The 25,930-nt window shown below is 44.6% G+C and overlaps 1 protein-coding gene across 4 annotated transcripts in view; it reads right to left on the bottom strand.

Annotated features, from left to right (window-relative positions):
- The window catches only part of LOC127005934 (uncharacterized), an 89,898-nt gene that overhangs the window by 63,096 nt on the left and 872 nt on the right, over positions 1-25,930 (bottom strand). For 3 of the 4 annotated variants that reach the window (XM_050875369.1, XM_050875393.1, XM_050875388.1), the window contains exon 2: positions 6,028-6,415. In XM_050875369.1, coding sequence (XP_050731326.1) covers positions 6,028-6,080 — 53 coding nt within the window. In that variant the 5' untranslated portion in view covers positions 6,081-6,415. Of the gene's footprint in view, positions 1-6,027; positions 6,416-15,327; positions 15,411-25,930 lie in introns of all 4 variants that reach the window. The other variant, XM_050875378.1, reaches the window with a different exon arrangement.

Raw genomic sequence — 25,930 nt, 5'->3', positions numbered from 1 at the left:
CACCACTACGAACACCAACACTTAAGGACATACAAATTCACCCTCACCACCACCACTACTGACACCAATGATACACAAAATCGTCAGCAACACCACGACTGCCATTCCTACCTATACCAAAATGTCAACACCACCTTACGTAATAGGAAAACACAACAGGCACAGGCACACACACACACATACAGGAACCGTTTCTCATCAAGTCTCGGTGACGATGCATCTTGCACAGACAAACAACTTCCTTCTTCTCCTCTTTCCTCTCAGCGGAATGCAAGCCAGGCGGGCATGGCAGGTGAGGAGGGAACAGCTGCGGGACAGGTGTGTGGCAGGCAGGTAAGGAGAGGCGCCGTGTGCGGGGGTGGAGGCGGAATGCACAGGGATAGAAGCAGAATCAGATTTGCACGGATGGAGAAAAATCAATGTGTGTGTGTGTGTGTGTGTGTGTGTGTGTGTGTGTGTGTGTGTGTGTGTGCCCTGTCCCCTTTAAAGTGCAGAGCGTTGCGTCAGTTGCCAGCCTTGCCCTCACAGCCTTGTTGCATACTCGCGGGAAGTCAAGTGCATGTCCGTGCTGCACCTGGCAACCTGCACCACCTCTCGCACCCCGGCAACACCACCACCACCAACGCTGCTCCCGCTCGTATACGCCACCACCACCACCACCGCTTGTCTCGCTTCTATACGCCACCACCACCATCATCACTGATTTATACGCCGCCGTAACAACCACCACTACCACCATCATCGCTTATATACGCCAACAGCACAGCCACCACCACATCCCCCGCATGAATACGCATACGCCACCACCACCAACGCCACCACCGCTCCTGCTGATATACGCCGCCACGACCACCACTACCACTAACGCTTGTGTACTCCACCATCACCAGTACCGCTCCTGCTGACATACGCCACCACCACCACCACCACCGCCGCTATTAAATCTCATGGTTCGAATAGGTAATACGGGGTCTTCTACAATCATGTTTGGTATTACATTTACAACTACTACTGCGGCTGCTGCTACCACTACCACCATCACCACCACGATTACTGCTTCTCCTACTTTTATTGCTACTCTGATCGAACTCTAAAAGACTGTAATCCAATCTTGTGCAACACCGCTCTCACCCCTTCCCACCTTAGAAAATATAGCCTGAGATTCTATTATTAAAGCTTATGAATGATCCGATTCTATACAGGTCGATGCTCATTTGTTCTCGGGGGATATTATTATACCGTCTATAGTTTCAGGTCTTACAGGTTCGGTTTTTTATTCCTTCCCCGATGGTAGGTTAGGTTAGGTTAGGTTAGGTTAGGTTAGGTTAGGTTAGGTTAGGTTAGGTCTATAGCTTGGAGTTCGGTATTCTCCCACGCTTTCACCTCTCCTCAACTAGTTACAAAGGGCGAAAGGGAATTTAATCGGGTTTCACGAGTGTTCTTTTCTCACACGTTCGCGGTACAGAGGCTTTACCAAACTACCACCATGGAGGGTCGTAAAAGTATCCCCATGGAAATGCCCACAACTCCTACGAAAGCCTTGTCAAATGTGGGTGTCCGACAGCTGAAATGTCTGAGAATATGTCCCTAGGTTCTACAAGTTTGATCGAATACTCTTTCCCGGATGATAGGTCTGGGCGCAATATCCAGATGCAGTGATAAGTGTATCCATGCACGAAAATGGGTAAAACGACGCCAGTGAAGGGGATAGATTCGAAACATTGAGTCCGCTACCTCGCATGCTATAAACTCTCTCCTTTCCTTTCCTTTGTATCTGATGGCAAATACTGAATCTACTACACCTCGCATGATCCCCCTTTCCATTTCTACTTTCCGTTCTGTGCCAAATATTTAAACCTGCTAGACCGTGTGTGTAGATAGGATACATTAAATCTTACACTTCTTACCTGGCATAAAATTTCGTCTCTTTTTTCCTTTTCCTGTTATATAATCCAAACATGTGAGTCTGTGAGGGTAAAGCAGGGTTGGAAAAAATCAAGATTTTTTTTCTACACACACAAAAAGAGATTTATTTGATTTAAATATTTTTTTTTATTTAAATCGATTTTTTTATTTTAATTATTTTTTTGCATTAATCTTTGTTTGTTTCTACTGATTATTTATTTCAGTCTTATGAGGCCATTTTTCTTGTATTAAACTTGGCCAATGTTAAATGAAACAATAGTTTAATATACATTACCCAAGATGAGTTTTTCACAAAAATCATAAGTAGGATATATAGATATATATATATATATATATATATATATATATAGATATATATATATATATATATATATATATATATATATATATATATATATATATATATATATATATATATATATACATATATATATATATATATATATATATATATATATATATATATATATATATATATATATATATATATATATATATATATATATATATATATATATATATATATATATATATATATATATATAATATATTTTAAATCATTAGATATTTTACCCTTGATATAACACTTAATCATTTTAAATACAGTATATTTAATTTTGATTTAACTAATGACTTTTTACTGTAATTTAAATCGATTTAAATCACTTGATTTAAATTAAAACAGCCCTGGGGTAAACTGAATAAGCTGCACCAACTCAACGCTCGTTAAACATCTACTTTCTGTGTTGTGTATCTGAGCCGCCCGTGAGCGCAGGTAGGCTTGGCTGCTCCTACCTCATCATGTCACTCTATCCTCCCTGCTCTGGTTATCTAACGTACCCATGAAGCCGGTGCCGCCACCGCCGCCGCCGCCGCAGTCCCCTCCACCACCACCACCACCCCGACCTTGAGATAACGTGGGTGAAGGGGCATCACACACACACACACACACACACACACACACACACACACACAAATACACGTTTATCTTCCTCTAGAATGCAGCCATTGTGAGTAAATGTGTGTATAGCGTCCGCGCGCGCGCACACACACACACACACACACACACACACACACACACACACACACACACACACACACGTTTCTCTCCTCTAGACCATAATGCAGCCGCGGCCTCCCTGGGTGCCTGCCTTCCTCAACAGACCGCGGCTTAAAAGACTGCTGAGCGCGGACTTAGGTGGGAAGAACGTGCCTCAAGCAGCCACCGGGGTACGCCGCGTCACGGGTCTTGTGTTTCATTCAACCTCGTCCTCCTCTCCCCCGGCCGCCACGTGTAAAGTATTAGATAACTATTCTGGGACGCGCTGGCCGGCAGTAGGCAGCTTATGGTCACACACAGAAAAAAAATCAACGTTATTTTTTTACGGAGTGTTGAACCACCGCCCGACGCCTGAGGTGCTAAGCGACACAACGGAGACATGACTCAATTAATCTGGGTTGGGAAGAGGAGGAGGAGGGAGAGAAGTTTATTATTACTTTTACTATCACTATCCTTGACATTTTTATAGTGGCAGTTGTAGTTTCGTTTATATCATACTAAGAAGGACGAGGAATAGGAGGAGGAGGAGGAGGAGGAGAAGTTCATTATTACTATTACTATTATTATTATCATCCTTTTTATTAGTAGTAGCAGTAGTAGTTTCATTTTCATCATCAATAATTTCATCCTCATCCCTTGGGACTGTGGGAGAGACCGAATGCGCGGTGGTGTCTACAGTAGCCTTGAAGTTTTTAAAGTAATTCAAGTCTGGCATCAAAACACAGTGCCAAACAGCAAGCAAGCAAGCAAGCAAGGACATCCGCCACATACTAACTGACGCCAATTAATGTTAATCTGCCTTGGGGCCGATGCAAAGGCTAGACTGAAGCAAACTGTTACGTCTTAATTTTTTTTTATACCTCTCGTTACTGGCCATCAACTACGTCACCGGGATTTAGGCTGGTTGAGTCTTTCGTGTGTGTGTGTGTGTGTGTGTGTGTGTGTGTGTGTGTGTGTGTGTGTGTGTGTGTTACCAAGGAAGAGCAAGAAGAAAAAGAAAAGAAAATGAAGTAGAAAGAGGAGGATGAGAGAGAGAGAGAGAGAGAGAGAGAGAGAGAGAGAGAGAGAGAGAGAGAGAGGGGGGAGGCAGGGAGGGATATACGAACCTCTTCCCTCAAAACCATAATACAGATCGGTTTGCTTTTCTTTCTTCAGGCTCAGCTTACACACACACACACACACACACACACACACACACACACACACACACACACACACATGCACGCAGACAGGCAGGCAGGCAGAAAGGCAACTTCATACGTCACAATCAAAACTCGCCCTCCTGTGTTTCCAAGAATAGACTAAATGTTTCCAGGAAAGGCGCGGCGAGGAGGGAAGGAAAGGGAGGCGGGGACTGATTGCGGGCGGGGGAAGCGGAAGGCGGGAGGGAGGGGCAAAAGGCAGCCAAAGGGATTAAAGGAGCAAGAGGAAGGAAAGCGAGCCAGAAGGAGAGATTTAGAGTCCCAGGGATGAGACGGAGGAAGGAGCGTGACCAGCGTTACCATATTATCGTACTCAAAACATCGCATTCATCAGTTCCAGAGCCCAAAACTTTCGTACCCACACAGATAATGCGATTCTACGTGAAGTTATCGTTAAAAGCGTTACTTGTTGGTGTTTGTTTCCTATAGCTGTGAGTCAAAAACCGAAAAATACGATGTGCGGAGGGGCTGAGTACGATAATTTAGTAACGCTGAGAGAGACCAAGACCCCGAGCGTGAGTGTGAGACGCGACCCAGACTACTCCGCTGCGGTTGGTGTACTTGGCATCATCACACGCAGCGTCATCGGTGACATCACTTCTTATCTGTTAGTGTGGACCATGGCCCGTGCGCAGCGGCCGAGGTGGGTTCTGAATACGTATCCGTGCCAAGGAGAAAGATCGGGGCTGCTGAACTTTCTTCCCGCGCTACTCGTGCAACGATGCCATAGTTATGAAAGTATCAGTACATTAATCTATTATTATTGCTATTTTTTATTTTTTTATGACTAAAGTACCCGATGATGTTTACAGCAAGAGAAGCGGCATCACAAAGAGTATTGGTAAAGTAACAGGCAAAGTTGAAGGTATACTCTATAGCTGTTCATAGCCTCGGTGCTCATCCCCGCCACACTGACCTTTGAGTCTTTGGTGTGTACGAATCCATTACCCCGGCGGGACACTGAACAACTGTGAAATCTGGGTTAGCACAGTTTACCTTCCCCAGGTGACAACTAGAGTAAATATTGCAAACAAATTGCACCTATCATCCACTATGCTGGTTAATTGCACCTTTTATGGGTAAGTGAACAATTTTTTGGCGCAGCTGTGTGTAATTTTGTTCGATGACAGAACTCGGGCAGTGTGTTCCATGGAGACCCGCTGGTTATATTGTCGTCTCCCTTTCCATCATCTTTCTATATTCATTCCGAAGCAACTAATCTTTACTCCTTTAGCCAAAAACTCTCCTAGCGGCGATGATCAAGGCTTAATATTGGTCAGCCTGCAGGTATTGGAGAATGGCAAAGGCTATTATATAGTTGTTTAAGGCGGCAGTCCGAACTGCTGCCTTCATGGATCTTACGCCCTCAATGACGCTGCATCCGGAGCTGTGTACAACAAAGCCTAGTCTAAACTTGGTCTAAAAGGAGGAGAAAGGGTCATCGTGGGCCAAAGGCGGAAGAATCAAGGGAGCCAGAGGGAGGAAACGGAAAGTAGCCGAAGAAGGAATAAAGGGAGGGAAGAGGAAATGATGAGACGGACAGAGGAGCAGAACATGGAATCCAGGGAGACACACAGCGACCCCCGGGAAGAAATACCGATGCACAAGAACATGGGGGGGGAGTAGAAGGAGGAAGAAAGAGAGAGGTACGGGAGGGTATATAAGGGTGATAGATACCGATGCACGAGGAGGATCAGGGGAGGAGGAAGAAAAAGGAGACACTCATATGGAGGAACAGACAGGAGGAGGAGGAAGAAGAGGGAGGTACGGGGAAGGAAAGGGTGATGCACAGGCGGAGGAGGGGAGGGAGGCAGACACAAAGAATGGCCAAGGACTCACCCCATGGAGGGCACCGTCGGGCTGAGCGAGGGTGGAGTCTTCCCGTCAATCATCTTTAGCGGGTGACGCCACGGGTCGCACGCGCGTTGAGTGACGTCACGGCTGGCACACGCAAGCGGCGCAAGCGGTACTTAACAAGGAGGAAACGAGACCAGCACGGCAGTTGAGACGCATCACACACACTTGGGTCTCCTGTTTCCTTGACGGTCCGTCCCAAGCATCCGTTCACTGCGGCGGGCGCTGCTATGCGTGGCGGGACCCTCCTGCCGGCATACCCTCCCACTCTTGGGCTGGCAAGCAGAGCGGCTGTGGCTTACTGGTTGACTGGCGGCACTACAGTGGCCTGGCCAGTGTGTCCATCGTCCCGGCCGGCTCACTGGTCACCAACCTGCACAGGAAAGAAAAAAAGATTATCAAAAAAGAATCCAGCAGAAGCAACATCAATCTTATGCTTAACTATATTTAATATTCTTCACACATGTGTTGCGGGTTAGCATTTTGCAAACCAATTAGGAATCTTAGGCCGGAAAAGTATCGTGCGCGTGCGCGAAGAACACTTTGTTCAAGAAAGTAACGTGTAACTAACAGAGGACAGAATATAATAACAAAAAAACAACAACAACAAAATTAAGAACCACTATAAAGAGCAAGAAAGTGAATCTGCTCTTGTCTGAAGCAAGTGGCGGCAGTTTTATTTAAGAAAATAAATTGCACTGTGCTGCACACTTTTTCCATGAGAGAGAGAGAGAGAGAGAGAGAGAGAAACTTTTTATTTACGGATCAATGAAACTTTATGCCATTAAAAACGCCAGCCTGGCTCGCCGCGGCCGCCATTCCGTGAGTGGCTCCGCGGCGCCAGGGGTTCAGGCTGAGGGAGCGTGTTCCGCCAGGCACAGAACACGGCCGTCCACAGACACCACCAGCCATGAGGCCTCACACTCGAGCACAGAGTGAGATAACACCTCTCAAAACACGCGATACGTAAAGCGAACCTCACAAACAAGAAATGAATAGTAACAAATAAAGTACAAGGGCGAACAGGCACCTAAGACTTTCACTTAAGGCAAACGTTCCCAATGACACACACACACACACACACACACTCACATGTATATCTGGATCTACAGCACACGAGACGGTTGCACGGACGAGTGAAGGAGAGCATGAGGAAAGGTGAGAGGGCGAGAGGAGGGAGAGAGAGGTGTGTGAGAAAGAGAGAGAGAAGAGGGAGAGGTGAGAGAGGAGGGAGAGAGGTGTGAGAGAGAGAGAGAGGAGGGAGAGAGAAGAGTGAAGAAAGCCATCAAGCACCTCTAATACCTGGCTACTGGCGCTGCTAACTTAGGCTTCTGTTTACATCATGAAGGAGGCAATGCTCTCCTGACTCTCACCTCCTCTTCCTCCTCCTCCTCCTCCTCTTCAGTTAAATGCCTCAATTCACGCTTGCCTTGGAGGTGCGGCCATTACTCCCAGACACCTCGATACTAATCAGCGACCTCAATTGGAATTCAGAGTGAGTGGAGAGATGCCCCCAAACAAAATACATAGGAAACAGAGGTCAGGCGGGGACTGTGCGGGTAATGAGAGTGGAGTACCATGCAGGTGTTACGAGGGGAAGAGCACGGCGTTACTAGGGATAGAACAATGCTATACGAGGTCTGTGCACGAAGGCTATGTAATGAGGTAGCGTGATGAGCTGTTTAATCTGGATCTGGATTTGGATGATAATGCGCAGGGCACTTTTCAGGTGCATAACACGCATATTTGTGCTGGCTGCTGGGTGGACGGGGGAGCCGAGTGTGCAGGGGAGAGAAGTGAATCAAGTGTTGTTGTTTGTGTTGGTGTGTTGTGGTGACAAGTGATTGTGTATTTGTTTTCTGATTGAGTCTATTGTACCGCAGTCTAAAATCTGTTGAGGGAGGCTGTTCCAGTCACGTATGGTATACGTGGAAAGTATGAGTGCTTGTATGCGTCAGTGTTAGTGTGATATGTTTGGTATTTATGGATGTGTGTGTTATGGGTACGTTGACAGTTTGCCTTGTGTAGGTATGTTTGTGGGTCAATGTCAATGTGAGTGTTTGTGATCTTGTACATAAGTGTAAGTCTGTGTGCTTGTCTGTGTAATGGAAGAGGTTCCATCTTTACCTATTGTTTGATCCGTGTTGTGATTCCAGGCGTTCGAGTGTGATTGTTTGTAATGAACCTAGCCGCCTTGGTATTGATTTGTTCTAACCTATCAATATTTCTGTGTGTGTAAGGATCCCACATCGTGGAGCGGTATTCAAGTGTTGGTCTCACAAGTGTGTCATAAGCTGTGTTTAATTTCAGGTGTGCAGTTACGTAAATTTCTCCTCAGGAACCCCAGTGTTCGGTTGGCTGTGGCACTGATGTGGTCTATGTGAGTGTTGAGCTTTAGGTTAATGGATAGGTGGACACCAAGATACTTGTGTGTGTGTGGACTGATTCTAGGTCGGAATTATGGAGAGTGTGTGATGGATGGGGTTGTGAGTTCTGGTAAATCTTAACAGTTTACATTTGTCTGGTCGGAACTGCATCAGCCAGGTGCGCTCCCACCGCTCGAAGGCGTCCAAGTCTTTTTGTGGCAGTCTGCAGTCGTCAGTAGTCTTTACTGCTCTAAACAGCAAACATCGTCGGAAAATAGTCTACTGGAAGAGTTAGGTGTTGAGAGTGGAAGATCGTTAATGTACAGGAGGAAAAGAAGGGGGGCTAGAACGGTGCCTTGTGGGACACTTGAAGAAACAGGGAGTGTGTCAGAGAAAGATCCGTCAAAAGAACACGTTGAGTCCTGTTAGTAAGAAATGCAGTGATCACGTGAAGAATAGGTTCTGAAATGCCGTAGTATTTCAATTTTAATGTCAGTCTTTTGTGCGGGACTTTGTCAAAGGCTTTGGCAAAATCTTAAAAAAATAGTGTCAATTTGTTTAATGTCACGTCGGTCAAGTAGTCTCGTAATGTCGTGATATGTAGTAATGAGTTACGATTCACATGAGCGTTTAAGTCGAAAGCCGTGTTGTGAGTCAGTAAGGATGTTGTTTGCGTCAAGGTGATTCATTATGTGTTTGTGTATTATGTGTTCGAAAATTTTACATGGAATCGGTGTTAGTGAGATGGAGCATAATTGGATGGGTCAGTCCGGTCACCCGTCTTGAACAGTGGATTAATGTTTGCCAAAAGCCAGTCAGAGGGTAATGAGGTGGATGATAGGGATTGAGTGAAGATGGCCTGAAAGATGTGGGCAAAGGATTTAAGGCTGAAGGCGGGATATGAGGATATGGTTGGAGTAAACATTGATATAGTAGGCAGGGAGTGAAGAAAGGATGACAAGAAGATACAATGAGCTTTTAAAAGAACACTGTTGAATCAAGTTACTGTAGGAGTGAAGGCGAGCGGTGTAACGTGCACGATATCTCTATGATTTGATATGGGCAGCGAGTCTAGAACGTAGTGGTAACCTAAAGCAATAAATAAATAAATAAATAAAGTAAATACAAATATATGCTCGCTTCTTTACGGTAATATAAGCCAAGTCTGTTAGAGTAATGACTTAAAGGAAAGATCAAACGGAAAATACGATTAATTAATATCAGCACGCAATTATAAACCCACACGTGATGCTCTCTCTCTCTCTCTCTCTCTCTCTCTCTCTCTCTCTCTCTCTCTCTCTCTCTCTCTCTCTCTCTCCACCTAAGAACAGATATGATTCCTTAGTCAAGTAAAAGTTCAAGGAAATATTAAAGAAAACATGCAGTAGTTTACACCTGAAACTTTTGATGTTCACGATGCATGTTTTCCGGACACTCAGAATTATTAATATTTGACGCCACGTTTCCGGTTGTCTCCTCTCTTTTCTCCTTAACTGACTATATCCATAATTTCTTTAGGCATTAACACGCATCACTCAGTCAGTCACTCACTTATTCATTCACTCAATCATGTGAATATATTTTGCTAGCTACTACATAAACAAAATAATAATCCAGTGTAATGTATTTTCTCTCATAAAGTTGTAATAAGTGTAATGATATTCAGCAATGAATTAAAATTATTAAATGAATAGAAGTTATTCACTTTTCCGTGTAACAGCTTCACGCACGGGGACGTATGACGCCTGCCCCCCCCCCTACCCCCCTCTAAACACAGACCTTCACTCTCGCACGTGATCATATGCCTTTAACCTGATGCTCTCTCTCTCTCTCTCTCTCTCTCTCTCTCTCTCTCTCTCTCTCTCTCTCTCTCTCTCTCTCTCTCTCTCTCCACATGGCCTATCATACGCCAATACATCAGCCTGTAAAACGCATGCCGGAGATAGGCTCCGCCCACCGCCTGTGCTACGCTAAGCGTCAGCTCACGGCACAACCACCACCACCACCACCACCACTTACCTAGCGTGCCCTTATCTATACTTGTAACATGTTACTGCCACATGTGCGCACACACACACACACACACACACACACACACATACACACACACACATGTACCCAAGTGTAGTATTGATTTTGTAATCTTTTTACTGTAGAAACCTGGCTGTGCCACCTGCTCACGTGTGTGTGTGTGTGTGTGTGTGTGTGTGTGTGTGTGTGTGTGTGTGTAAGAGTGAGTGAGTGAGTGAGTGTGAGTGAGTGAGTGTGCGTGCGTGCGTGTGTATGTGTGTTGTGTTATGTTGTGTGTGTGTGTGTGAGTGTGTAATATTTTATTTAGAATAGGCTAATCACCAGAGTATTTCCTTCCCTTGTTGAATATATATATATATATATATATATATATATATATATATATATATATATATATATATATATATATATATATATATATATATATATATATATATATATATATATATATATATATATATATATATATATATATATATATATATATATATATATATATATATATATATATATATATATATATATATATATATATATATATATAACAAGTCTTACATTTGACATGCATCCTCAAAAAAAAAAAATACAAAGAACTTAAGAAGATCGAGAACACATACGCTCACGTGAAAAGAACGAAAAGGGAAAAATCTTTGACTCGAAAAGTCACTTGGCAGATTTTCCATTCATTGAAATTCACAGCCAGAAGCAAACGTGTGAAAGGTCTGCGTCCGCGTTTGATTTTACACCTTACGACGTGAATGCCTCTCAGACAGGAAGGAAAATGGGTCCAGTCATGTCACCGCAAGATTCTTTTAACTCTTTTACTCTCTTTCTCTCTCTCTCTCTCTCTCTCTCTCTCTCTCTCCTGTCCCCTCTCTATCTATCTATCTGCTACTGGTGTGTCTGTTTTCCTTGGTATCTGTCTATGTCTGTGTCTCTGCCTCTGCCTTGTCCTGTCTAGTATTGTGTGTCAATATCAGTCCGTCACAATAAGAGTAAAACAAAACAAAACAACGACATAAAGGGGTGTGACAATGGCAGCCATCTTTAGCCAAGCATGCCGAAGCCTTATTTCTAGCACGGCACCGAAGCTCTACAAGACTACACACCCTACGTCTTCAGCAGCACACGAAGAGGAGCCGTAGCGGACCATGTTTATGTAAGAGACGGTGGTGAGGCGGAGGGCCAATGGATTAGACTATTTATACACCCTGTTCTAATATGGGCAAGAAAACACCAACCACATCAATCTATCCCTCTCCACCTCCTTTCCTTATCTGTGTGTGTGTGTGTGTGTGTGTGTGTGTGTGTGTGTGTGTGTGTGTGTGTGTGTGTTTGGGGACGCTGATGATACACTCTACGGGGAATGCTTGCCAGCGTTAGAATACAACTTTCTGACCTGGGATTTCGAGTTGTTGAAGAAAGCGATTGAGATAGAAAGAAAGGAAGACAGAGAATGCTTTGTTATATGTTTGCATGAATGCATTTATGTATTAATGTATATATGCGTGATTACAACTATGCCTGATATCTGAATTCAAACGAACTTTGTAACTTTAAAAATATAACATGCAAATCCATAATCTACCAGTTGCCTCTCAGAAGACGACCACGGACGATAAATAGGAGAAAGAAAACGATGCTTCCGTTACGAATGATGACGAACGAAAGAGAATTTAAGAGTTCGGTATCTCTGTCCCTTCGCTTCTGTCCTGAGTGTGTGATGAGAAGACCACACCGACACACAGGTAAGCAGGACTCCACGTCATCACAGCACAGGTGGCGGCAAGTAATAAGTCGCTCAGGTCTTTGTTATAACGCAGCACGAACAACACAACCCACCACAGAAGTCACCTGGTGTTATGAACGTGCCTCGGACAACAATTCTCTCTCTTGATTACTCCTTACCTGACAGCGATCTTTTGTTACTTTTTAGCTCGAGTTTTGTTATATAACCATAAGATTTTAACTCTCTCTCTCTCTCTCTCTCTCTCTCTCTCTCTCTCTCTCTCTCTCTCTCTCTCTCTCGCCTTGTGTGTACCTGACAGCCAGCCGCCTCCTGTTAGCCCCGCCGTACCACAAGCCCGGCTCCCACTGTAACTGAACCTTCGCCCGGTATGCTTCGACGTATTCTCCGTTCTTGAGGGCGTGAGAACCAAGGCCAGTGGCAGCAGTTTTCGTTCCCTGTACAAAAACGCGGCGCTGCATAGAGGACTGTTGAGGCGAGAAGCAGCGCGGCCAGTGTGTGTATGGGTGTGTGTACGGGTGTGGCGGTGCTGGCGGCGGACCGACTCGCACACACATAAATCTATGGTGCTTTGGCTATTGTGCGGCGAATTCGGTGCAAAAACACGGTTGAATGAGGAGAGCACTACGCGTACTACCTACCTACTACCTCCTGAGCTGCTTCTATAGTGATGGGGGTTCAAGGGAGGGAGGGGGGGAGGAGGGTTGGGGAGAAGGGGTTGCAGGGCGGCCCCTACTAGCAAGCTGTCGGTGTAGGGAGGGTCTGACTGCCTGCCTGGCCGCTGTGTGAAGGTTATATACAATGCTACTTAACTGATCCTGACGAGGTGTTCCGGCGGTTGGTGATTTATGCTGTTGCTATTATTACCATTATTATTCCTGCTACTATTACTATTATTATCTACCAACACCATTAGTACCGGGGGAGAGGAAGAGGAGAAGGAAGAGCTTGTGAATGTATGGAGGAAGCAGAGCATGGTAAGGGAGCGTTTGTTGAGAGGGATCAAATTAACTCTATTATATTTAGCTGCCCCTTCCTCCCTACCCTCTCTCTCTCTCTCTCTCTCTCTCTCTCTCTCTCTCTCTCTCTCTCGGTGCATCTCAACTGTTCTTTCCTTTTTGCGTGATGGGGAGATAGATAGAGTGGGGCAACGGGGATGGGGTGGAGGGGCAAGGAGGAGGGATGGGGCGGGGCAGGGTGGAGCTGGGAAGCACCAATGACGCATGCTGTTACACGATAGGGAGGGGAGGAAGGGAAGGGAAGGGCATGGACAGGATGGCGAGTAGGGCAGAGACGAAGAAGTGGACGAAGTGGATAAAATTATAGTTAAAAATAAGGATAATGGAAAGAGAGGAGGATGAGTGAAAACACACACACACACACACACACTTACACCCAAACAGAAACAGAGACAGAGAAAGAGAGCAAGAAATATTTAATCACAATATAAAGTAGTTGAATAAATCGCTAGATGTTCACCGAGGGACACGCATTGCAGCGTCGTATCTCTTCATCTTAAGCTTCCTTACTCCCACACGCGCCGCCGCCTCCTCCTCCTGCTCCTGTGGTGGGGGTGGTGGTGTGGGGGTGGGGGGTTGTATTGATGATGATGATGATGGTGTGGTATATATAAAGTGAGTGGCTATAACCATTGTGGTACATTATTGTCTCACTCCTCCTTTGTGTATGTGTGTGTGTGTGTGTGTGTGTGTGTGTGTGTGTGTGTGTGCTCGTTTCTCTTTTAAGTAATGTGTGTGTGTGTGGGGGTGAGGGAGTGAGAGAGCGTTTTGAATTCTTCTGTAAACTTTTTTTCATTGATGTTTTTTTTTTTTACGCCCTTGCACTGTCTCCTCTGCTGTAAAAAAAAAATAATAATCTCTACCTTTGCCTACGTTACAGTTTTCATCCATCCTGTACTGGTATACACTATCGGCTTGACGTTGTAACTCAAGCCCTTCAGAGCAAGCTGGACACTCATAACTCTTGTCCTTCCCTTCCATTTCCTTTTCTTATCGTTCTCCTGCTTTTCCCTGCCTTCCGTGTAAATACCAAGACACATACGTTAGCTACTAAGTAAATACAAGGTGCTGTGACATGCACGGTTAAAATTCCAAATCGTATACACATTTCCAGCACAAGGGAACCTGCTGCGGCACGCCCTCCTAGTCCAGGCGGCCACGAAAATTCGAATTAACTTTACATCACAAAGTATAAAATCATTATGCTTGGAACATTATGAAAACGCACGTCTCAGGCAAGGAGGAAGGAAGTGGCCAAGTGCTCGGTATCAATATCACCGTGGTAATCATCGACAGGATATACCTTTTTTATCTCTATCTCTCTCTTCAGTGGCATAAATATTGGAGTTTAATGTTGAATACAGCGTTTCCGCGGGATGAGGAGGGCAGCTTATTGCAGCACACACTCGGCGGATCATGACAGAGGAGTTTGTCGAGGCGGTGCGGACAAGGTTGGCGAAGGTGAGCAGGGATGAGCAAGGGATGGTGAGGGGTAAGGGTGTTGGGGTGATAATGGGGGTGCGAAGGGGTTGTCGTGAGTTGGGGTGGTAATACGGGTGAAGGGGTTGGGGTGAGTCAGGGTGAATAAGCGGGGGTGAAGGGGTTGCGGTGAGCTGGGGTGGTAATAGGGGTGAAGGAGTTGGAGTGAGTCAGGGTGAATAAGCGGGGGTGAAAGGGTTGGGGTGAGCTGGGGTGGTAGTAAGGGGGTGAAGAGGTGCGTCACTTATGTGTTCATACTTGTGGTCTTTTCCATCAGTCTCAGTCTCTGTTTCATAAAGGGCTAGACAACAACAACAAAAAAAAAAGTCTTACTCATTTCAAAACGTCATACAATAAAACAGTTTCATTCCGTTCGTCTATTAGCAGCTTCCTCAACGAATATTTTCACTTTTACCCTTGGTTTTTCTTTCTCTTTTACCGCACAAGGAAATACACGGAAAGGATCTCAAAACACAACAACAACAACGAAGAGTCTTACTCATCTCAAAACGTCATACACTAAAACAGTTTCACTCCGTTCGTCTATTAGCAGCTTCCTCAACGAACATTTTCACTTGTACCCTTGGTCTTTCTTTCTCTTTTACCGCACAAGAAAGTACACTGAAAGGATCTCAAAACTCACTTTCCGGCGATCACCTAATGCTCAGAGCGATGCGTCTGGCCACTTGGACGCATCGAAGTCGTGGTCACTCACTCCTGATGCCACTAAGGAGAGAAAGGGAGAGAAAAGGAAATCCCTGAAAACGCCTAACCGCGCTATGACGGAACATGAAAACCCCATCGCCTGACTGAAGGAGGAAGTCAGGGAGCGAGGGAAGGAGCGAAGAAGGAGAAAGCATCGAGTCGGAACGAGTTTTGCGTTAGAGCAGGACAGGAAAGGGACGCCGAGGTGAAAACGAGAGAGAGAGAGAGAGAGAGAGAGAGAGAGAGAGAGAGAGAGAGAGAGAGAGAGAGAGAGAGAGAGAGAAATGGACTGGGCTGGGCTAGGATGGGCGAGGGCATGAAGGCGAGTCTTTGTCACTGCAACGTAAAATATTTCCAGAGAAAGCACCGGTGACAGGTTCTCAAGCATATGCCAGAGAAGAGTGAGGTCTCTCTCTCTCTCTCTCTCTCTCTCTCTCTCTCTCAAACTAAGATAAAACAAAAGAAATCAACATGGCCGAATAAAAAATACACAAAACGTGCCTTGAATCCACCACAGAAGGCAAAACACGTGGATTTAATAAGCGTTTCAAATCATGAAAGAAAGAAAGAAAAACCCTCAAGCTTACATTTATCCTGCAGACTTATTTGAGCAAAGACCGCCGACACATACGCGCTCTCACGGCCAGATCGATACCCTTGGCTCACGACGATGTGTGCCTTTGACTTATTCAGGATTCTGCCTTAGTACCTGACTGCCTAACTGACTGAGTGGCTGACTGGCTTGATTTGGGTACACTGACTGGCTGCAGATTAGCCAAAAGGATATATTATTTACCACTTGATTGGGTCTTGAGAGGGGGCGGTGTATGCTATAGGGTTCTCTAGTAAATGGCATACGTGTGTGTGTGATGTGTGTGTGTGTGTGTGTGTGTTTAGCCCGTCTGCGTATTTGCTTTACTGTGGGGCTGTTTGTTTCTCAGAATAATGTGTCGTGTTACGTTGTGTGTGTGTGTGTGTGTGTGTGTGTGTGTGTGTGGGGGGGGGGGGGGGGGTTGTGAGCGCTAAGCAATGAACTCTGGTAATGTCATCTTACACGCAAAGTGGATTTCCATTATTGCTTTCGAAAAAAAGAATAAAGTTATATTTGGCGACAAAGTATAAACAATTATAAACCGCAAGCGTAACACAACACTCCACTTCATAATAATTCGCCTGGAGAACTGAAACACATTTTTTTAAACATATCCCTTGTCATAATCTTACATCCCAAACTAACTTAAAAATAAAAAAAGTTGTTTACCGTTTCTATGTATGAACGGCCTCGCTCTTTATTATTTTATCAAGGAAAACAAGACTGATATAACCTGAAAGCTTGACACACAGTTAATAGTTATACATCAATGCATTTAATTTCCCCTCATTATGTAATCAACCGAGCTGAACTTTCTGTGGCAAATATCACCAAGTCCACCCTGGCTGCTGCTAGTCAAGCATAGCCCATGTAAGTTTAGCACGACCACGAAAAGTCCAGTACGACCACAGCCAGACTATCACGACCACGAAAAGTCCAGTACGACCACAGCCAGTCCAGCACGACCATGAAAAGTCCAGTACGACCACAGCCAGTCCAGCACGACCATGAAAAGTCCAGTACGACCACAGCCAGTCCAGCACGACCATGAAAAGTCCAGTACGACCACAGCCAGTCCAGCACGACCATGAAAAGTCCAGTACGACCACAGCCAGTCTAGCACGACCATGAAAAGTTCAGTACGACAAAAGCCAGTTCAGCACGACCATGAAAAATCCAACACGACCATAGGCAATCCAGTCCGACTTCTGCATATCCACCACGACCACAGAAAGTCCAGCACAAGACCTGCAAGTTCAGCACGACCACAGAGTCCAGTACGACAGATGTAAGTTGACTAAGACCTCAGCTAGTCCTATACGACCCCAGTAAGTCCATTATGACCCCAGCAAGTCATGTGCGACCACAGCAAGTCCTGTACGACCACATCAAGTCCTGTACGATCACGGCAAATCCATTACGACCACAGGAAATTCTGCACGACTACAGCAAGTCCTGTACGACCTCAACAAGTCCAATATGACCTCATAAAGTCCAATACGACCTCAGCAAGCCCTGTACGACCACAGAAAGTCTAATACAACCACAGTAAGTCCTGTACGACCACAGCAAGTCCTGTACGACTACAGCAAGTTACGTACGACAACAGCAAGTTATGTACGGCCACAGAAAGTCCATTACGACCACAGCAAGTTATGTACGACCACAGGAAATATGTACGACCACAGCAAGTTATGAACGACCACAGCAAGTTATGTACGACCACAGCAAATTACGTACGACCACAGCAAGATATATACGGCCTCAGAAAGTCCATTACGACCACAGCAAGTTATGTACGACCACAGCAAGCTATGTACGACCACAACAAGTACTAAACGACCACATCAAGTTATGTACGACCACAGCAAGCTATGTACGGCCACATCAAATAATATACGACCACAGCAAGTTATGTACTACCCCAGGAAGTGCTATACGACCACAGCAGGTCCAGAACTGTCACAGCAAATTGAGCAGGACCCCAGTCAGTCCAGCACGACCTCTGAAAGCCTTAAACGACCACGGAAAGTCCCCAAAACTTTCCCGCCGCACAGGACGGCCTTCCGCGCTGACACATATTGCTCGCGCCTCAAACCGACAAACTCTTCACGTCTACCGTAATTACAAGACACAAAGGATATACAGACAGGCGTGGTGATGACTGGTGGTGGTGGTGGCGGTAGTAGGCTAGTAGTAGTAGTAATAGTAGTGGTGGTGGTGGTGGTAGTAAGCTAGTAGTAGTAGTAGTAGTAGTAGTAGTAGTAGTAGTAGTAGTAGTAGTAGTAGTAGTAGTAGTAATAGTAGTAGCGGTGGTGGTGGTGGTGGTAGTAGGCTAGTAGTAGTAGTAGTAGTAGTAGTAGTAGTAGTAGTAGTAGTAGTAGTAGTAGTAGTAGTAGTAGTAGTAGTAGTAGTAGTAGTAGTAGTAGTAGTAGTAGTAGTAGTAGTAGTAGTAGTAGTAGTAGTAGTAGTAGTAGTAGTAGGAGAACTCCCAGAAGACACAAGGAGGAGGACAGATATTGCACAGGAAGTGGGCGCTTCAAACTGGCTAACCACACTACCTATCAGGGCAAAAGGCTTCAACTTAAACAAAAAAGAATTTACTGATGCCCTTGCCCTCAGGTATGGCTGGCCAGTGGATGGGCTCCCAAACATGTGTAACTGTGGCTCACCCTTCAACCAAAATCATGCCATGACATGCAAGAGAGGAGGTTTCGTCTGCATGAGACATGATGAAGTAAGAGACGTAACAGCTCAGATGCTGAAAGAAGTCTGCCACGACGTGACTGTGGAACCCATGCTGCTCCCTCTGCAAGGCGAACACCTCGCCAGACGCACCGCTAATGTTTCGAACGAAGCACGAGTGGATGTTAGCGCCAGAGGGTTTTGGACTCGTGGACAAAGGGCATACTTTGATATAAGGATCTTTGATCCCATGGCCCATTGCCACAGAGACCTGACCCTTGATGCAGCCCACAGAAGAAACGAACAAGAGAAGAACAGAGCATATGAAGAAAGAATACAGAATGTGGACCAGGGTTCCTTCACCCCGGTAGTATTCACGACGGCAGGAGGGATGGGACCAAGGGCGCAGAGCTTCTACGCAAGACTCGCCGAAACACTGGCGGATAAGAAACAACAGCCAAGAAGCAGTGTGGTCGCCTGGATGAGATGCAGGCTGTCCTTCTCCCTCCTGAGGTCAGCCTTGGTCTGCCTGAGAGGAACAAGGTCACCTGCACCCAAAACCACCCGCATTGCTGACCTGGACTTTGAGGCGACGGTGGTTGATAGTCGTATCAACCACAAGCTCTGTTAGCTTAAAAATAAAATGTTTAGTAAAGTTTGTAATATTAAATAAAGATGGTTGTCGGCCACAGTCATTGGCGGGGTGGGGCCAATGAATTGCTTTGTGAAAGGATATGAGAAAATATACCGCTCACAACGCAACTCTAATAGATGGAGGCCAGTAGTAGTAGTAGTAGTAGTAGTAGTAGTAGTAGTAATGTACGAATAGTTATGAGGAAGAAAAGTAGTTTTACTCCCGTAACTTTCATCTTATAAGCCAAATTTAACGTTCAACGACTCTCAATTGACTCAGCGCCGTCGTTAGGTAATACAACGAAGATTCGAAGTGACGTCGTACTGCATTTCATCACTTTGGGTCGGCTAAAACTTTTCTTTCACTCCTCTTAATTTCTTTTTCCGCCTCTCTTCTCTCCTCTCCCGTAAGCTAATGGCCATCCAAGCGATCATTTCGTATATTCACATCGACAAACACAGCCTCGTCCAGACATTTCATCGACTCACAGCTTGAATGACAAACTAGAAGCTCCATCACCACCATCATCTAGTTACCAGCAGCTCCATTACTTAGTCACTATCACCAGCATCTAGTTACCAGCGGCTCCAACACCATCGCCATCATCATCTATTTACCCAGCAACTCCAACACCTAACCACCCTCATCCAGTTACCAGTAGCTCCAACACCTCTCCCCCTCCTCTTCCAAATGCCGTGCCCACATACTGATATCTGGAGACTAGGAAACCCTACTCGTAATACGATAAGCCATACTAACATCAACTTGAGTAGAGGAAACTATAATTACAATAACTAAGAGTGAGGTAAAGCGTACAGACATCAACTAGCTATTATTATTATTGTGGCGAACGTACTAACCTCAATGTTATTATGGCAAGACGTTCTGATATCGAGTATGGTCAGCTGTACTACTAACAGTAACTTAAATACTTACATACTTCCTTATTTCAATACTTACTTAATTCTGCTTACTGAAACGCGCTTAATAATTTATGTACTAACTATTCGAGATCACAGGATTCGAATACTTACAACAAAGGAAACCATCGGACTTTCTACATCAACAACATCAACTTCGAGTACCACAAAACACACACACACACACACAAAAAAAAAAAAAAAAAAAAAAAAAAAATGCAAAGCTACCTACGCCGTCTAAATACAAGTGAACAAAATATATATATGCGTACGACAGCTACAAATCTATGCTCTGGAATATAGATTACTGACCTCCCTTTTGGCCACTCATTTTTACTTTCTACTAAAGGAGCAGTGATTAGCAGGCTTTTTTTTTTTTACATTTATTTTTGCCCCTGAGCTGCTTCCTATACTGTAATAAAATGCTGATAGTAGGAATCAAAGAAACAAACATCATCTTCAAAACTCTTACGCTCATAAAAAAAAAAAAATCTCACCCCCTAATTTTCTTTTTTTTCCCAGCGTCAAGCACATCATGAAGAAGACGAGAGAGAGCCAGCGCGCAGCCTCCTCAGCGGCAGCCCTAAATGTGAGATCCATAAGAGGTAAAAAAAAAAGGTCTCTCTCTCTCTCTCTCTCTCTCTCTCTCTCTCTCTCTCTCTCTCTCTCTCTCACTGAGATTTCAAGCCCCCGGATTAATTGAGTGTCAGTGTTTGGAGACAAAAAAAGAAATGCGTAAGCTTCAGTGATTCTCTCTCTCTCTCTCTCTCTCTCTCTCTCTCTCTCTCTCTTCTTTTTTTTCCCTTCGTCTCTTTTTATTTCTTCCTTCGTCTCTCTTTTTCTCTTTCTTCGTCTCTCTCTCTCTCTCTCTCTCTCTCTCTCTCTCTCTCTCTCTCTCTCTCTCTCAGGCAGTACCACATCAAATGATGCAGGAGAGTACGGCTTCTCCAGCATCTTCTGACAGGCGCAGGGGGAACTTGAATAAAAGCCTTTTGTGTGGTTGGGAGGGAAAAAAAAATAATGTTACTTTACGCAGCCAGCCAGCCAGAAGGGGGGGGGGGGGGTTAAAGAAGTACGCAGAACGACGTCATATTCATTTACATTAATTAAGAAACGCCGTGCAATACAGTAGTGCGATTATTTTTACCTCCAGCAGCCTCGTACTCGTACTATATTTGAATTATTCTGACTTTAATCGACTCGTAACTTTACTCCTTAACACATTCACTAGTATATCAAACGGTAGTGTTATGCAGTCGAACAGTTTTACCTTTAGCGCTGAGTATAAATAATAAACAGTTAGTACGGTCTTATTTGTTTCCTGATTCACTTTTTTCTTTCCACCCAAACCTCTAATAATTGCGGAGGGTTATAATGTCACTACTTCCTTACCTAACATGCCCGGATACTTCACCTTTTCAATATAAACGATCCAAAGCGCCTGGCTACGTAACGGTTCTGACATAACTGTTCCCCCTCACCACCTGCAAGGACAAGGAAAATCTATAAGCAAACAAACTCTTAAATTGTTCCGAGAAAACTAAACATCGAAGGTACTACGTGATGGCGGTGTGTGTGTGTGTGTGTGTGTGTGTGTGTGTGTGTGTGTGTGTGTGTGTTTAATATCTTACAGGAGTGAATCAAGATCGTAAGTCCCGTGTCTGAAGGCCTTGGGTGACTCGCCTTCGACACAGCCACACCACCACACCAAGAGGCGGAAAACAACCCCGAACTGACACCGTTGCCTATTCACTGCTGGGTCGACAGGGGCACGAGGGTAAGGAGACTGCCCATCCTTCACCATTCAGCCCGGGACTCGAACTAGGGATCTTTTAGTTGTGAAGGGAGTGTGCTAACCACTGTGTGTGTGTGTGTTAAGGTTATTCTAAGGAAAGGTTGTATTACGTTCTCATGGTTATTTATCATGTGGATTATTAGTGAAGATTATAGCCTGGTTTGATTCAGATTATTCCTGTGGTCGGGACGGAAATGAGGAATTGTTACGCATGGGGAGGCAAGTGCTATGGATACGATTACGGGAAATAACACCATTGCAACTACAGCTACGACTACCACTACTACTACTACTACTACTACTACCACCACCACCACCACCAGTAAACATAAAAAAAACTTGTCACGTTACAAAAAGACTGCATCCGCCGACAATACAGATGCAAAGGATATGACAACGACGACGAAAATAATGTTGGTGATTCACAGAGGCAACAAAGGAAGAAAGGCAGGCAGGATTAAGGGGAAGAGAGGAAACACAAGAAAAAATTAAGGAAGGGAAGCAATACTACAGGGGAGGGGACATTTTACGTAGAATTAGAGGAGACTGGCGCTGGCTGCCTTTCTCTTTCCCCCTGGCAAGACGACGCACGCACCAAGATGTCGGAAGAGTGACTGAGATGGAGGAGTACGTGTTTTAACTGCACGGATACAGGAATGAAACTGCCCAAACTCTCCTTCCATCTTTTTCTTTACCTTTTCCCTCTTCTCTCGTACTCAAATCAGCACCAAAATGTCGGGAAACTGACTGGAGATGGAGTAGTATGTATTTTAACTGCATGAATTCAAGAGTTAAACCATCAAAACACTCGTCTTTATCCTTTTCTGTTTACTTTTTCCTTCTTCTCTCGTATTCAGATCAGCACCAAGATGTCGGGAAATGACTGGAGACTGTTTTAACTGCACGAATCTAAGAGAAACACGGCCCAAAACATTCATCTACATAATTTTTCCTACCTTTTCCTGCTTAACTCGCATTCAGACCACCACCAAGATGTCTGAAAAATGACTGCACGAATCTAAGAAAACTGCCCCAAACACTTATCTATATAATTTTTCTTTACCTTTTCCTTCTTCTCTCGCATTCATGCCAGCTTTTACAGTTATAACGTACTTCACACTGACCAATTTAGTTAGCTTCAGTATAGTTCGCTTCGGAAGGGTTAAATAAAACTACTCGATATGCAACACTGTGTCTATCCTATAAATATTGCCATGCGTGCATATTCGTGCCGCGTATACTAAACGCTTGTACCCCCCAATGTTTGTTACCTGGTTGCGTATATATCTTGGTGATCCATTTTCTAGGTCCACAATACAGGGATGTGCGTCTCGTAACCCCTAGAAGTTGATTATTTTACGCATTACTTAACTTCTTGTACGATTAACTCACCTCCTTGTGCTTTTTATCATGCTGTGGTGAGGGTACTTTCCTTATGGGGTATATGGTGCGCCTACACTATGGGGCTGGTTTTGTTGTCCTATGAGATGAATATATTACGTCTTAGAACACTGAGACTTCGGGATCTTCTTGCACTTCATTTTCGTTTAGACTTTGCTTCTTCTTGTTTACTCATATTTTTTCTATGGTGAATATAATAAGTTTTAACATTTTACGAGATCTTGCACTTATTCATTTATGTTCTGATTTTGCTTCTCGTACTTATTTTATCCCATGGTGAACATATTTTGAGTTTGTTGGAAACTTTCTATCTTCGTTCCGACTCTGCTTCTGGTATATATTTTATCCTAGGGTCGATATACTACGTCTTTATAAGTATCTGGACTGCGTTTCTTGCACTGTTTCATCTTCGTTTTGACTGTTTCTCGAACTTGTGGTGAATGTATTTGAGTTTTTTGCAGTTACATCTTCGTTTTGATTCTGCTTTTCGTACCTACTTTCTTCCTGTGGTGGAATTACGTCTTAAACATCCTGACTGCGTTTCTTGCACTGTTTCATCTTCGTTTTGACTGTTTCTCGTACTTGTGGTGAGTGTATTTGAGTTTCTTGCAGTTACATCTTCGTTTTGATTCTGCTTTTCGTACCTACTTTCTTCCTGTGGTGGATATATTACGTCTTAAACATCCTGACTGCGTTTCTTGCACTGTTTCATCTTCGTTTTGACTCTGCCTCTCGTACTTACTTTACATCATGGTGGATATACCTACTCGAGTTTCTTGTAGTTTCACCTTCGTTTTGACGTTTTTTTCGTAAACTTATATTTTTCCAAAGGTGGATATATTCGTTGACTGCGTTTCTTGCACTTACTTCCATCCTCGTTTTGACTCGTTTCATCTTTGTTTAGACTTTGATTCTCGTACTTATCTATTTCCTGTGGTGGATATATTGCGTCTAATGAACCATTTCATATAATCCTTCCTCAACTACTTCGTCTTACCTTCCCGTCCTCCTCCTCCTCCGTCCTGACTGCGTTTCTTGCACTGGTTCATCCTCGTTTTGACTCTGCCTCTCTTACATAATGATGGATATTTCGATGATGAATATTCTGGGCCTGCAGTACTACATGGAATATTGGTACTTTTTGAGGGGGGATGAATTTTTCTTACACCTCGGGACAGGGAACGGGTCCTCTGCACTCTTTCACCTTCATTTTAACTCAACTTCTCGTACGATTTTGCCCTACACTGGATATGGTGCCAAGGAACAAGGCCAGTCTTATTTGAGGACGACGAGGCATCACCCTTGACGCACGATGATGGGGCTCGACCCTACACACACACACACACACACACGGCCTTCACTAGGCTTATACGAATGACTTCTCCTTTTCTTTCACTTCTGCGGCCGCGTCACCACCCCAGGCAGGCCATCGATCTCAGATGCAACCAACAGTGATATCTGTCAGCCGTCAGGAGCAGCTTTTAGAGTAGCTGACATGTTCCTCTAATCATTTTCGTGCCTAAACTTACGCAGCAGTCACTGAGAGAGAGGGCCAGCAGTTGCCTTCGCGGTGACACCATGGAGTGCGTCCCTCCGTCACAGCCTGCTCAGCTTTAAATGAGTTTTCGTTCCTTCTTTTCTGAGGTGGAGATTGTCTGGGCCGAGATCAATTGATTAGCTTTCTGCCGTGAACCAGGAAACACGGGGCTGAATTTATCCGTGGAAATATTTGTGTTGCAACAAGAGTTTCTGGAAAGGTGTTTCGAGTATTTATTGAAGTTTTCTTTAATATTTGCTTTTGTTACTATTTCATTATAATCATATATATATCATATATACTAATATATCATTATTACTACAATTCCTACAACGCAAATATCATCACTACCGTACTTCTACTACTAATACTCTATACTGTTGCTGCTTCTACTACTGACATTATAGCTTAGATTACTACTTATGAAATAACAGTAGTGAGACTAGCTCGACAGGAGAAATGGTTGTAAGTGGTCGTGGTGATTGTAGTGTTTGTAAAACTATCAGTAGCATTGATACTGGTGGTGGTAGTAGTAGTAGCAGTACAAATAACATTGATAATAACGATAACGCCTTCCTCTCGGGCCGCGGTGAACAGGAGAGCTGAGGGCTGCAGGAAAGGAGGGAAGGAGGCTGTGCAGTCCGCGTACGTACGACTCTGACTCTGCGCTGCTGCTGATCCCGTGACGCAGTTGATTCTCTGATAGCCCAAGCACACCGAACCTGACCTGCCTGCCCTTGAACTTGTACGCACTGTTACTCAACGTGAGGTGAGAGCCACGAGGATCAGGACATGAACGAACTCTGCCGCCTCAGTCTGATGATCATACGCACGAGCAACGAGGAGAAACGTGATATTTGAGATGTGGTTCGCAATTTTACTTTCGAACTTCGTGGCCTGCATTTAATTTTTCGAGATTGCTATGTCACCTAATACCCCCCCCCCCCCCCCAACGCCCCCAGTACCAATATATCTAC

Source organism: Eriocheir sinensis, chromosome 3 (assembly GCF_024679095.1).
Source record: "Eriocheir sinensis breed Jianghai 21 chromosome 3, ASM2467909v1, whole genome shotgun sequence".
NCBI lineage: Eukaryota > Metazoa > Arthropoda > Malacostraca > Decapoda > Varunidae > Eriocheir > Eriocheir sinensis.
The sequence above is the reverse complement of the archived record's forward strand: the minus strand, read 5'-3'. Positions and strand labels throughout refer to the sequence as shown.